We start from the raw sequence: 12,706 nt of genomic DNA, 5'->3' as shown, positions 1-12,706 counted from the left end.
TCGTCGTAAGTCACCTTTAATGCTTGCTCATCTCCTCCATGCCCGTTCATCCTTTGCTCATGTACTAGTAAGTTGTTCTACAACTCATTAATGGTTAAGGTGTCTAAGTTATTAAACTCTTGAACCGAACACACAACATAGTCGAACCTTGAGGTCATGGATCTCAAGATCTTTCAATGATCACCACTTGTTGCATGTTTTCACCACGAATCTTCATCTTGTTTACTATGATGAGTGTTCGAGTGAAGTACGCATCAACACTCTCACCCTCTTTTATCTATAGAACCTCAAACTTCTTCCGAAGAGCTTGGAGTTGTGCTCTTTTGACTCTTGTGGAACCCCGGTACTTCTGCTTCATAGAGTCCCAGATGTGCTTGGCAGTGTCTCTGTTGAGGATTGTCTCCATAATGGTTCAATCAATGGCTTGGAACAGATAATTCTTAACCTTCAAGTCTACAATTGATTTTTGTTGTACTTCAATAAGCTTCACTCCTTCTGCTGCAGTAGGGATTCCAGTCTCCACCAAACTCCAATACTCCTTTGAACGAAGAAAATTTTCCATAAGCATGGACCAATGATCATAATGGCATCAAACTTAGGAATTGCAGGTTGAACGAAATTATTTTCAGCTGCCATACTTCGATTCTCTCTCTTTTCACTTTGTCTCTTCTTAAGAAACTGCGGTTTCTTTTCTCTCATATTCAGGCCCGTAATGGGGCTCTGATACCAAATTGTTGTAAACTCTAAGCATAAAGCAATTCAGAAAAATATCTAAAAAATTAATGTTATTGAATTCAAAACAAGTTGTTGGCTTATATAAGCCTTACAAATAGATAAAATTGGAAACAAACAACACACGTTTTACATGTCCTAATAACGTGGTAAATGGCTAAGGAAATGGTCAGACTCTACCTACATGTCCTAAATAATAGGATTTATTAACTAAATGAACTTTTGACAACTTCAACTATAACTCTAACAACCCCAACAACAAAGCCTTAAACACAATTATTTTCTTTTCCTCATTTTCTTGGTACAAAATGTAAAATGATTTTGAAAGTTTGTTTGAAATTAATTTTTGAAATGACTAAAAATATTTTCCAATGTTGAAAAACATTTTTTCTCAAAATTAAGTATTTGATAAAGATTTGAAAATTAATTTTAAGAATCTAAAAATTGTTTTTTAGATATATAATACATTGCCAAAAATATTAATTTATGTCAAACTAAATTCTCCTTTAAAAGTGATTCTACCAGCAACAATAATGAAAACTAAATTTTATGATGCATTTAGGAATGAATATTTTTGAATTCAATAGTTGAAAAACAATTTTTAAGAAAATTTTCAAAAAAAAAATTTGAAAAGTATGTTTGAAAATTTTGAAGATTTTTATCATGTTTTCTATGTTTTCAAATATTCATTAAAAAAAACTTTTATATGTAATATTTTAATTTCAATCATTCATTGTATATTTCTAATTATTTTTCAAAATAACACTTATAAAATAAGTGAAAATAATATTTTCAAAAAATATCTTATTTTTTGAATGAATTATCAAAAAAAAATTTATCAAAAAAATTATTGAATATGTTTTCTGAGTGTAGATTTTTTTTTTTTTTAATAATAGAAAGTTGTTTTGAAAAATAGTTTCGAAATGCTAACTCACTTTTTCTTCTATACAACATAACTTTAAACGGTGCAATTGGATTTGGTACGTGGGAATGGAAATTGAAATAAGATGGGAAATAGACACGAATCATAGTTCTAAAAATAAATCGAAACCTTCAAATTATACACTTGATTAAAAGTAAGGAAAGTTAGAAATATAAATTTTAAAATAAAATATTACAAAATTTTAAAAATAAAAAATAAAAGCTTTCAAGTTATACACATGATTATTTGAAATATGAAAGTCACTTAACCAAAAAAAATGGTCATATGTGGAATAAAAGAGTTGAAATACTTATATTTATAAATATTATTGTAAAAAAAAAGTAAAAAAGAATTACATTAGCAATTTTCAATACAAACTAAATGAAATAAGTTGTTTGGAAATCCTCCATACATTATACTTAATATTATAATTTTACTTACTTTATCAAAAGTATTTAATTAATGATTAGCAAAACTTAATATTTATTAATTAATGATTTAAATAATTTTTAAATTACATTTTCCGTATTTCTTCCCTGTATCCACAACATGTGAGCAAGACAAATTATATACCAAGACAGATTTGAATTGCTGATGATGGTGAAGAGAAAGCATGTCTCATTTCCTAGACAAAACCATGATATGCATATAGATTCAAAGATGAGGCCATCATAGTTGAAAACACTACTGTAAACATAATTCTCATCTTCTGATCTTGAATTTTCATACATCTTCATCAAATCCTTACTGCAATGGGAAAGATCTTCACGAGAAGAATTTGAAGTTCTTGGCATTAAGGATGATCTGTCTTAGGGCGCCGATGGGAGCTAAAATCATCAATAAAACACCCAGCACAATGCAGATCTGAAATTGCACATATTCAAACAAAAGCCTGTTAATAAACAAAAGAGAGACAGAGGCTAAGCCTTCGGATACTGGAGTTTGGAGTTAATTAACATACCCAATTTGCAAACCATGATAAGCTAAACCTTCTGGGTTTGTAAATAGCAAGCCACATGATACAAGGGAGCTGCACAAATCCAAGATTTAAGATATTAGCGTGTTCTATTGTGAAGGATATTTAATAGCCTAATATGATGCCTGTAACATGGATGTGGGGGGATTTATTCCTTACAAAGTATGTTGTTGGGGCAAAAGCCAATCCTCCCAAGAATCCAAGGAGACTGCCGAAGAAAGGGATCAGTATACCGACGAACATAGTAAAAGCTGCAATCAAGGAAGATAAATAAGAACATGAAAATAGGCTGATGAAGCTTTGTCATAACTCGTCCAAATAAAAGAAGAGCATCAACCACCCACCAACATATAGGGTGCGGGTAATAAGACGAAGCATGAAAGATGGTCTGAATTTCAGATTCTTCACCAACAATGTCTCCAACATGTCAAACACTGGCATCGCATAGATCTGCAGTTCCCGCAAACTTATGAGGAAATGAAGATTCAATGAAATAAAAACATATCATTTGGAAAAGATTTCGATTTCAACCTGGTAGCTTCCAATAACGTGGATGACAACAAACATATTGGCTCCTGCTATAAGCCATCGTGGTTTCTCGAGTGTGATGAGGATGTTATCAGCAACGCTGTTCCCAAACATCCAGTATCCAATCAGAGCAACAGGGAAGTAGCAAAGGGCAACAACAATATAAGCAAAAATCACCCCTTTCCACATGGGTCCCTTGGAAGGCTTCTCAGGGGTGGAAGGAATTGTTGCTTGGATCTCCAACACCACGTTGTGACCAGCATAGGCAAATGCTACATCACCCAAGGCGCTAAAGAAGGTGAAGACTCTTCCAGTTGTGGTCGAAGCTGTGTATGAATACTGCACATCTGGTTGGACACCCTTATGAACCGAAGCTGTCCAAGCAATAGTTGAGTAACTGCAGATTGAAAGGTAAGAAAATCAATCTTACAGCATGGAGATTGTCACAGAAAGCTCACAAGAGATAGGAATAGATAGACTTACGTTAAGGACATGACTGCGGCAGCAAATGAGACACCACTGATGGAGTTGAAATTGGGCAAATGGGAGAGAACAAAGTGACAAGAAGCAAAAATCATGATGAAATAGGTTGTCTTGATGGGTTTGCAGTCGGGACAGACTGTGTTATGGAACTTCTGCAAGGATTTGCCTCCGGTGATCATGTAGACAATGTCCACACCCACTTCTACAATCACCTGTTGAGGCACTACAATCCAAAGGCCAAGCTTTTCGCCGAAGGCATGCTGCCCTAACTCATGGTATCTGTCAAACCTCTTCCCAGGAACCATTTCATGCATCTCAACCATTTGCCATAGAGTGTACAATGTGATGATCCATGACAGAACAAGAATGACCACCCCAGGACCCCTAAATTTCCAAGAAAAACGACTGTTATCAGAGCTTTTGAAGATCGAGAATAGATAACAATCCCTTGAATACTACCCACATACCGAAAATCCCTTAAATAACCAAAAACATAAAGAGGAGACAAAAATCTCTGTAAACAGAATCAAAACCCAGTTTCAGGACAATAAAGCGTTTGTATTCAAAGTAAACGTTGTAGGAGTTTCATTTTTAGGAATGAAAGAAACATGAAACATACCATCCAAGCCCTGCCATGGCGTAAGGGAGACTGAGGACGCCAGCCCCAACCATGGCGGTCACATTATGGAATGCAGAGTACCACCATTTCGCGTTCCTGGAGGACGTGATCGGAAGCCAATCATTAATTTCCTTGTCTCTAGCATCCTTCTCCTGCTGATCATCAAGCCCCATTTTTCCCAACTAATTGAAGAAACTGGCCAAGGATTTTTTGGAGTGATGATTTGTTTCAGCCTAAAACAACGAAATATATAGAGATCAAAGGGAATGAAGAAATGGTAATGGGCAAATAACAGTTGGGATGGAAGCTGTAACGTTGCTTCCATTTATAACAGAAATTTGAAAGTATTGGATGCGCTGTGATGCTTCGGTTGTTAAATTACCAAAAAAGGCCTGATTTTTCTACGTTTACTCTTTAGACTCTTTACACATTCGGCAAATCGGTGGAGTATCCAGGGTCTAAATGTCCATTCATCTTTGAGTACTGGCTTCCGCGGCATCATTTTTTCCACTGATTGTTTTTTAAAAAATTATTAATTTTGTAATTAATGATATTTTTGGAATACTATTAATATTTTATTTTATATATATCTTTTCCTTTCTTTATTTTCTATTTTTTTTAATAAAAAAAATTACCATATTTTTTTATATTTTCTATATATGTACCAAGAGTTTCTCAAAAATAAAAAAGGAATAAGAATAATTTAATTGATAAAGTCTCTTATCAGATATGTTATTTCTGATTTTAGTCTCTAAATATGGTAATAAATAAAAGTATATACATAGCATGAGTTTTGTGAAAAACAAAAAAGGAATGGGAGAAGTTGAATGGTGTTTGTTTTTTAGGGTTCTGATGAAAATATAAGTAAAGATATATTTTGAATATATGGTAAGAATAAAAGTACTAAAATAAATTCTTTCAATTGTATTAAAAAATAAATATGCATTCAAAATATCAAATATTCATGACTAGAAAGTGAAGAATCATATTCAAATTATCAAATCTTACGGGAATAAGCATATATTCAATCCCCCAAGAGTACAACTCACTTCCAAACTGTAAATCTTCAAGATTTTCCCTTAACACCCGAAAAATAGAGAATATTAAAACTTTTTTTTCTCTCTCTCTCTCAATTTTTTTTTTTTTTTATAAAAAAAAAAAATTGTTGTGGAAGGATATTTATATTAAAAAGCAAGAACCTAAATTTTGAGTTAAAGTAAAGGTAGGATTTCTAATTTTCAAAAAGAAAGAAAAAAAAAACCTTAAAAATCGAGTCCAATAAGGGAAGTGATTTTTTAAATCATTAATACAAGAGAATTTTATATTAAAAAATAATTTTAAATTCCGATAAAAATAAAAGTATGTTTGTAGCGATTTTAGAAAGTATTTTTATCTTTTCTAACATTTAAAAATTTTTATTTTTCAAGTATTAATAAAATTAAAAACACTTATAAGAAAATAATTTATATACAATAACACTAAAAACAATTTATTATCTATTAAATGCTTTTTTAAGAAATATTATAAATAATTCTTTAATTTTAAAATTTTTTCAAATATCTAACTTTTTAAAAATGTTTTTTATAATATTCGGATTTTCTAAAGTCCTATGGGATTTTCTAATCTTTTTAATTTTATCAAAGGGTGACTCCATTTAGACATTTTTACCCTTTTTATTTTGTTTCCCTCCAAAAGCATCATCGTTCTACTTATTTTGTTTTCCCATCGTAACTTTAATTCCAACGTAGTCCCTTTCACAACATGTTTTTTAGTAACCTCAAACTTTCCTTATTTCTCATCTTATGAACATCTATTATGTTTTTAATTTGCTTTATTTTTCTCTCTTCACGACACATTTAAGAATTTTATTTCTCATCTCATACCTCAAAATGCTCTATCCATTCCTAAAATAAATTTGGAGGCACATGTTATTTAAAACATATTTACTTTGCATGAAATATAATAATTATTTTTAAAACATATTAAAAACAAGTTGAAAACATTTTAAATTTCTAAACATACTTTTATTTTATAAAATATCAAATAATAATTTTTAAAAACTATTTTTCAAAACAGTTAAGAAATAAGTCGCAAATTATAATGATTTGAACTAAATTGTATTTAAGTTTTTTTTTTATCTACAAATTTTACTTATAATATTTATCTATTTGATTTGAAATGCAATAAAAAAAAACCAATTTAAAAAAACTCTATTCAAATTTCCCAGAAAGAGAGAGATATGTTATTTTTGATTGATGAAGTCTCTTATCATAAATAATTTGACTAATAAAGTCTCTTATCAGATATGTTATTTATGATTTTAGTCTCTAAATATATATATATATATGGTAATAAATAAAAGTATATACATAGCATGAGTTTTTGTGAAAAACAAAAAAGGAATGAGAGAAGTTGAATAGGTGTTTATATTTTTAGGGTGCTAATTTGTTTTTTGAATATATGGTAAGAATAAAAGTACTAAAATAAATTCTTTCAATTGTATAAAAAATAAATACGCATTTAAAATATCAAATATTCATGACTAGAAAATCAAGAATCATATTCAAATTACCAAATCTTACCAAAATAAGCCTATATTCAATCCCACAAGAGTACAACTCACTTCCACATGGTAAATCTTCAAGATTTTCCCTTCACACCCGATGAATTTGTCCCTTGAAAAGACTATCACCCGTACTAAAATAAGAGTATGAAATAGTTAAATTTGTTAGGGTGATGATGGAACAAACCTGTAGTAATTCAAAGAAAAAACAAGAAAAATTCAAATGGAAGTAAAAAGAGAATCGTTTGTTTGGAGGCTTGCAAATTGCAATGTCCTAAAGACATAATTTTGGCACCCTGTTCTTGATTGCAATAGTAAAGGTTGTCTGTCTTTTAGGATACAACTCTCTTAACTGATATAAAGAAGATAATCTCCTATTTATATCCTTGCAAACCAAGTGTTGTGTCCCCCCAAAAGGTTGTGTCTCCTTCATTAGACATGTTCTTTTCATTCACCAATTTTCCAATAATCCCCCACATGAATGAAATGACTTAGTACATTATTAGAGAGACAGATGAGAATGCATCAGGTAAGGTGTATTTTGGACTTGAACCTACCTTAGTGAATATCCATCGGATTTGCTCGACGACAAAGTGAACTTAAGTCTTGAACTTGTCCACCTTAGTAGTAGTCAAGACAATGGATATCACACATAACTCATTTAAACACATTTTGGTTTATACGATTGTGTTCATTTTGGTCCTGAACAGATCCTAACTTCACGAGAGCTTTAGAGAATGAAGTCTTCACATTCTCATATAAGCGACCCAACTTCTACCCTCATATAGGTGACATCAGTTAAAAGTATTCTGCTATACTTTTCTTAGTATAAGATACCGATGTCATTAAATGTATAACATACCCTAACCTTCCGTAGATAACACACTTATTTACATATATAGGAATGAGAATAGTGTGTTTTTTTAGCATGATCACCTTTTGCTAGTTGGCCTATTGAACGTAGATCTTGGGATCTCCAGTCAACTAGGTTAGGTCTTCGCCCGAGTCGATCATGTTATAGGTTTTAAACCCATTCATTTCATAGTAACTACAACTTGCTCTCTAGACAGTCCCTTTGTAAGTGGATCTGCTATATTATCTTTTGACTTCACAAAGTCGGTAGTGATCACTCTATTCTAGAGCAACTGTTTGATTGTATTATGTTTGTGTCTTATATGCATTCATTTACCATTATAAACGACATTTTTAGCCCTTGCTAATGCTATTTGGCTACCACAATGAATACATATGGCCATTATAGGCTTTGGCCACATTGGAATGTTTTCTAGAAAATTTCGAAGCCATTCAACTTCCTCTCCTGCTTTATCTAAGGCTATGACCTCTAATTCCATGGTCGATCGTGCTATACACGTTTGTTTGGAAGACCTCCATGATATTGTTGCTCTACCTAAAGTGAATATATATCCACTTGTTGATTTAGATTCCAAACTGTCAGAAATCCGATTGACATCACTAAATCCTTCAATAACAGATGGATACCTTGTGTAATGCAATCCATACTCAATAGTGTGCTTAAGGTATCTTAGTACCCTAACAAGAGCAAACCAATACTCTTTGGTTGGTTTATTAGTGTATCTTGTCAGTCTATTTACAGAATAGGCAATATCAGGTCTAGTACAATTTGTAATGTACATCAGACTTCCAATCACCCTAGAATACTCTAGTTGCAATACACTATCACCCATATTATTTTTCAATTTACAGTTTTGATCAAAAGGTGTAGCACATGGTTTGCTATCATAATGACCAAACCTTTTGAGCACACTTTCTACATAATGGGATTAGGTAAGAACATATCCTTCATGATTTTTCTTAACTCTAATACCAAGAATCACATCAGCAAGACCTAAGTCTTTCATGTCAAATTTTGATCTTAACATTTTCTTGGTAGAATTTATAATGTTCTTGTTTGTTCCCATTATGAGCATGTCATCTACATATAGACATGTTATGACATGTGAGTCATTAGTGCTCTTGACATACACACGTTTGTCACACTCATTTATCTTGAAACCATTAGATAACATGGTGTGATCAAATTTTTCATGCCATTGTTTGGGTGCTTACTTTAACCCATAAAGAAACTTGATAAGTCTACAAACTTTCTTTTCTTATCCCTTTACCACAAACCCTTCAAGTTATTCCATATAAATTTCTTCATCTAAATCTCCATTTTGAAAGGCTGTCTTGACATCTATTTGATGAATTTCAAAATTATGGATGGCAACTATAGCAATTAACATCCTAATGGATGTAATTCTTGTTACAGGATAGCAAGTGTCAAAGAAATTTAAACCCTCATTTTGTCGATATCCTTTAGCTACTAGGCGTGCTTTGTACTTGTCAATAGTACCATCAGTTCGCAGCTTTCTTTTAAATATCCATTTGCAACCAATTGGTTTATTTCCCGGAGGAAGATTAACCAATTCCCAAGTATGATTTTGCATAATGGAATTTATTTCATCATTTACTGCTTCTTGCCAATAAGGAGTTTCTGGTGTTGACATAACTTCTTTATATGTTTGAGGTTTTGCTTCTATCAAGAAGGTGATAAAATCAAGTATAAAAGACATGTTAGTTCTAGCTCTTTTGTTTCTCCTAGGTTCAACATCATCCATTTGTTCATGTTGAGTTCTAGGCAAGCTATCGTCAATTTTTCTTTTGATGATTTCATTGTGTCTTTCTTTGAAAGGAAATATCTCTTCAAAGAATTCAACATCTATGGATTCCATAATGATATTATTATTAATATCATGAACTTCAGATTTGATCACTAGGAATCGATATGTTGAACTATTTGAAGCATATCCAATGAAGACACAATCAATTGTCTTTGGTCTGAGTTTTGTTCATTTAGGTAATAGAACTTGCACCTTTGCAAGACACCCTCACACTTTCAGCTTTTTATAGGAAGGTAGTTTTCCTTTCCACAACTCATAAGGAGACTTTGATGCTTTCTTATGAGGTTTCTATTTAAAATGGTATTAGTTGTAAGCAATGCTTTCCCCCACATGTAGTGTGGTAACCCCGAACTATTTAACATAGAATTAACCATGTCCTTAAGTGTTCGGTTCTTTCTTTCAGCAATACCGTTTTGTTGTGGTGTATATGGTGTTGTAGTTTGATACACTATACCAGGCAATGCACAAAATCCAGAGAGAGTTGTAGAGTCATACTCTCGTCCTCTATCAGACCTTAGCATTTTCAAAGTCTTATTCTTATGATTTTCAACGTCATTCATATATGTCTTAAAGACATCAATGGTTTCATCTTTGCTATGTAACAAATAAACATAGCAAAATCTGCTATAGTCATCAATAAAAGTTATCAAATATTTTATGTCACCTCTAGTTGGAGTCATTTTCAAATCACAAAGATCACTATGAACTAATTCAAGTAGTTCACTAGATCTTTCAATTGATTTAAATGGCTTTCTTGCAAACTTTGATTCAACACATATTTCACACTTATGTGTTTTATTAATATCAAATTTAGGCAATAAACCTAAGTTTGACATCTTATACATGGAACGATAATTAACATGTCCCAACCGAGAATGCCATAATTCACAAGACTCAACAATGTAAGCAGAAGACATAAAGCTTTTATTGATAATTGAAGCAATTACATTGTCATTGAATACATTGAGTTTGAACAAGCCCTCACTTATGTATCCCTTTCCCACAAAGGTTCCACCCTTAGTCAACGCATGTTTGTCACTCTCAAATACAAGTTTAAATCCCTTCTTATTGAGAAGAGAAGCAAATACAAGGTTCTTCCTAATTTCAGGTACAAAGAGGACATCCATCAAGGTGAGTTTCTTCCCTGAAGTGAGATTCAAAACCACATCACCCTTGCCTTCCACCATAGATGAAGAAACATTTCCCATGTAGAGTTTTTCTCCACTTTCAATCTTTTGGAAATTCACAAAGGAATTTCTATCACCACAAATGTGTCTAGTGGCTCTAGAATCAATCCTCTAATCCTTAGAGTCCATCACAACATTTGAATTTAGGATTACAACAACAAAATTTTCAGATTCTGCCATGTTTGCTTGACTGGTTTTTCCATTTCTTTCAGGTTTCTTCTCATCATTTTTGTGCCAACAATCCTTGGCACGATCATCGGATTTCCCACAAACCCAACAAGCCCCTTTGATCTTCCTATTATCAAGCTTGTTGTTGGTAGGTTTCTTCATTTTTCCATTATTGAAGGGAAGTTTCCTCTTCTTGGAGAACTCTCCTTCCACAATATGGGCATTGGCTTCCATGAATGACTTGTCAACAGATTTGTCATTCTTTCTGTTGTCTTCTTCAATCCTAAGCCTTACTATCAAATCCTCCATCGACAATTCCTTGTGTTTATGTTTCAGATAGTTCTTAAAGCCCTTCCATGAAGGAGGCCACTAGTCAATGATGAAAGCAACTTGAAATGCTTCATTGATCATCATTCCCTCATCATGGATTTTATCGATGAGGATTTGAAGCTCTTCAATTTGATTAATAACAGTGATAGAATCAATCATTTTGAAATCTAAAAACTTACCAATAATGAATTTCTTTGTTCCAACATTTTCAGTCTTGTACTTCTTCTCAAGTGCCTCCCACAACCCTCTTGCTATAGTGAATGAAGAGTAGACATTGTAGAAGGAGTCAACCAAGCCATTGAGAATGTAGTTTCTACATAAGAAGTTTGAATGCTTCTAGGCCTCTATAGCATTGAATGTCTCATTTGTTGGTTGTTTTGATGCTTTGGGGCATTCCTCTTTCAGGACATGAACAAGGCAGAGGGTGGTGAGATAAAAGAGCATTTTTTTGTTGCCACCTTTTAAAGTCATCTCCATTGAATTTCTTTGGTTTTTCATGGTGTGTTCTTGCCTTAATAGGAACAGGAACTTCAGTGTTTGGTAAGGTAAAGTCTCACTTGAATGTTTGTTCCATGATCACTAAGCAAAATTTTGTCTTTAGATTGTTAAGGTGATGATGGAACAAACCTGCAGTAATTCAAAGAAGAAACAAGAAAAATTCAAATGGAAGTAAAAATAGATTTGTTTGTTTGGAGGTTTGCAAATTGCAATGTCCTAAAGACAAAATTTTGACACCCTGTTCTTGATTGCAACAGTAAATGGGGTTTGTCTTTCAGGATACAACTCTCTTAACTGATATAAAGAAGACAATCTCCTATTTATATCCTTGCAAATCAAGTGTTGTGTCCCCTCCGAAAGTTGTGTCTCCTTCATTAGACATGTTCTTTTCATTCACCAATTTTTCAACAAAAATTTTCAAAAAAAATAGAGAATATTAAAACTTCTTTCTTTTTTCTCCCTCTCAATTTTTTGTTTCAAAAAAGTTGTTGTGGAAGGATATTTATATTAAAAAAGCAAGAACCTAGATTTTGAGTTAAAGTAAAGGTAGGATTTCTAATTTTAAAAAAGAAGGAAAAAAAACCTTAAAAATCTAATTTGAGTCCAATAAAGGAAGTGATATTTTAAATCATTAATATAAGAGAATTTTACATTAAAAAATAATTTTAAATTCCTATAAAAATAAGAGTATGTTTGTGGTGATTTTAAAAAGTATTTTTTAAAACTTTTTTAACTTTAAGTATTAGTAAAATTAAAAACACTTACAAGAATAACTGACAAACACACTCTAAAATAATTTATATACAATAACACTAAAAATAATTTATTATCTATTAAATGCATTTTTAAGAAATATTATAAATAATTCTTTAATTTTTAAGTTTTGTCAAATATGTGATTTTTTTAAAATGTTTTTTATATTATAAGGATTTTCTAATCTTTTTAATTTTATCAAAGGATGACTTCTTTTAGACATTTTACCCTTTTTATTTTGTTTC

General features: G+C 31.8%; 1 protein-coding gene across 1 annotated transcript; it reads right to left on the bottom strand.

Moving 5' to 3' along the window:
• Positions 1-2,253: 2,253 nt before the first annotated feature.
• On the bottom strand, positions 2,254-4,458 carry LOC100240857 (lysine histidine transporter 1). The gene is made up of 7 exons (XM_002265685.4): positions 4,261-4,458; positions 3,642-4,025; positions 3,162-3,555; positions 2,975-3,080; positions 2,790-2,881; positions 2,616-2,684; positions 2,254-2,518 (listed from the first exon to the last, which is right to left on the bottom strand). Exons 1-7 carry the CDS (start codon positions 4,431-4,433, stop codon positions 2,420-2,422), a joined length of 1,317 nt encoding a protein of 438 aa, XP_002265721.1. The 5' UTR covers positions 4,434-4,458; the 3' UTR covers positions 2,254-2,419.
• Between the last annotated feature and the right edge of the window lie 8,248 nt (positions 4,459-12,706).

Source organism: Vitis vinifera, chromosome 1 (genome assembly GCF_030704535.1).
Source record: "Vitis vinifera cultivar Pinot Noir 40024 chromosome 1, ASM3070453v1".
Taxonomy (NCBI): domain Eukaryota; kingdom Viridiplantae; phylum Streptophyta; class Magnoliopsida; order Vitales; family Vitaceae; genus Vitis; species Vitis vinifera.
Note: the sequence above shows the minus strand (reverse complement) of the source record. Positions and strands in the feature narration are given on the sequence as shown.

Excerpts from the sequence above, each read along its gene's own strand:
- LOC100240857 (XM_002265685.4), bottom strand. The coding sequence starts at position 4,433 with ATGGGGCTTGATGATCAGCAGGAGAAGGATGCTAGAGACAAGGAAATT. Across the intron at positions 3,081-3,161 it reads ACGTTATTGGAAGCTACCAG|ATCTATGCGATGCCAGTGTT; the intron begins GTTGAAATCGAA and ends CGGGAACTGCAG. Across the intron at positions 2,685-2,789 it reads TTGCCCCAACAACATACTTT|CTCCCTTGTATCATGTGGCT; the intron begins GTAAGGAATAAA and ends GGATTTGTGCAG.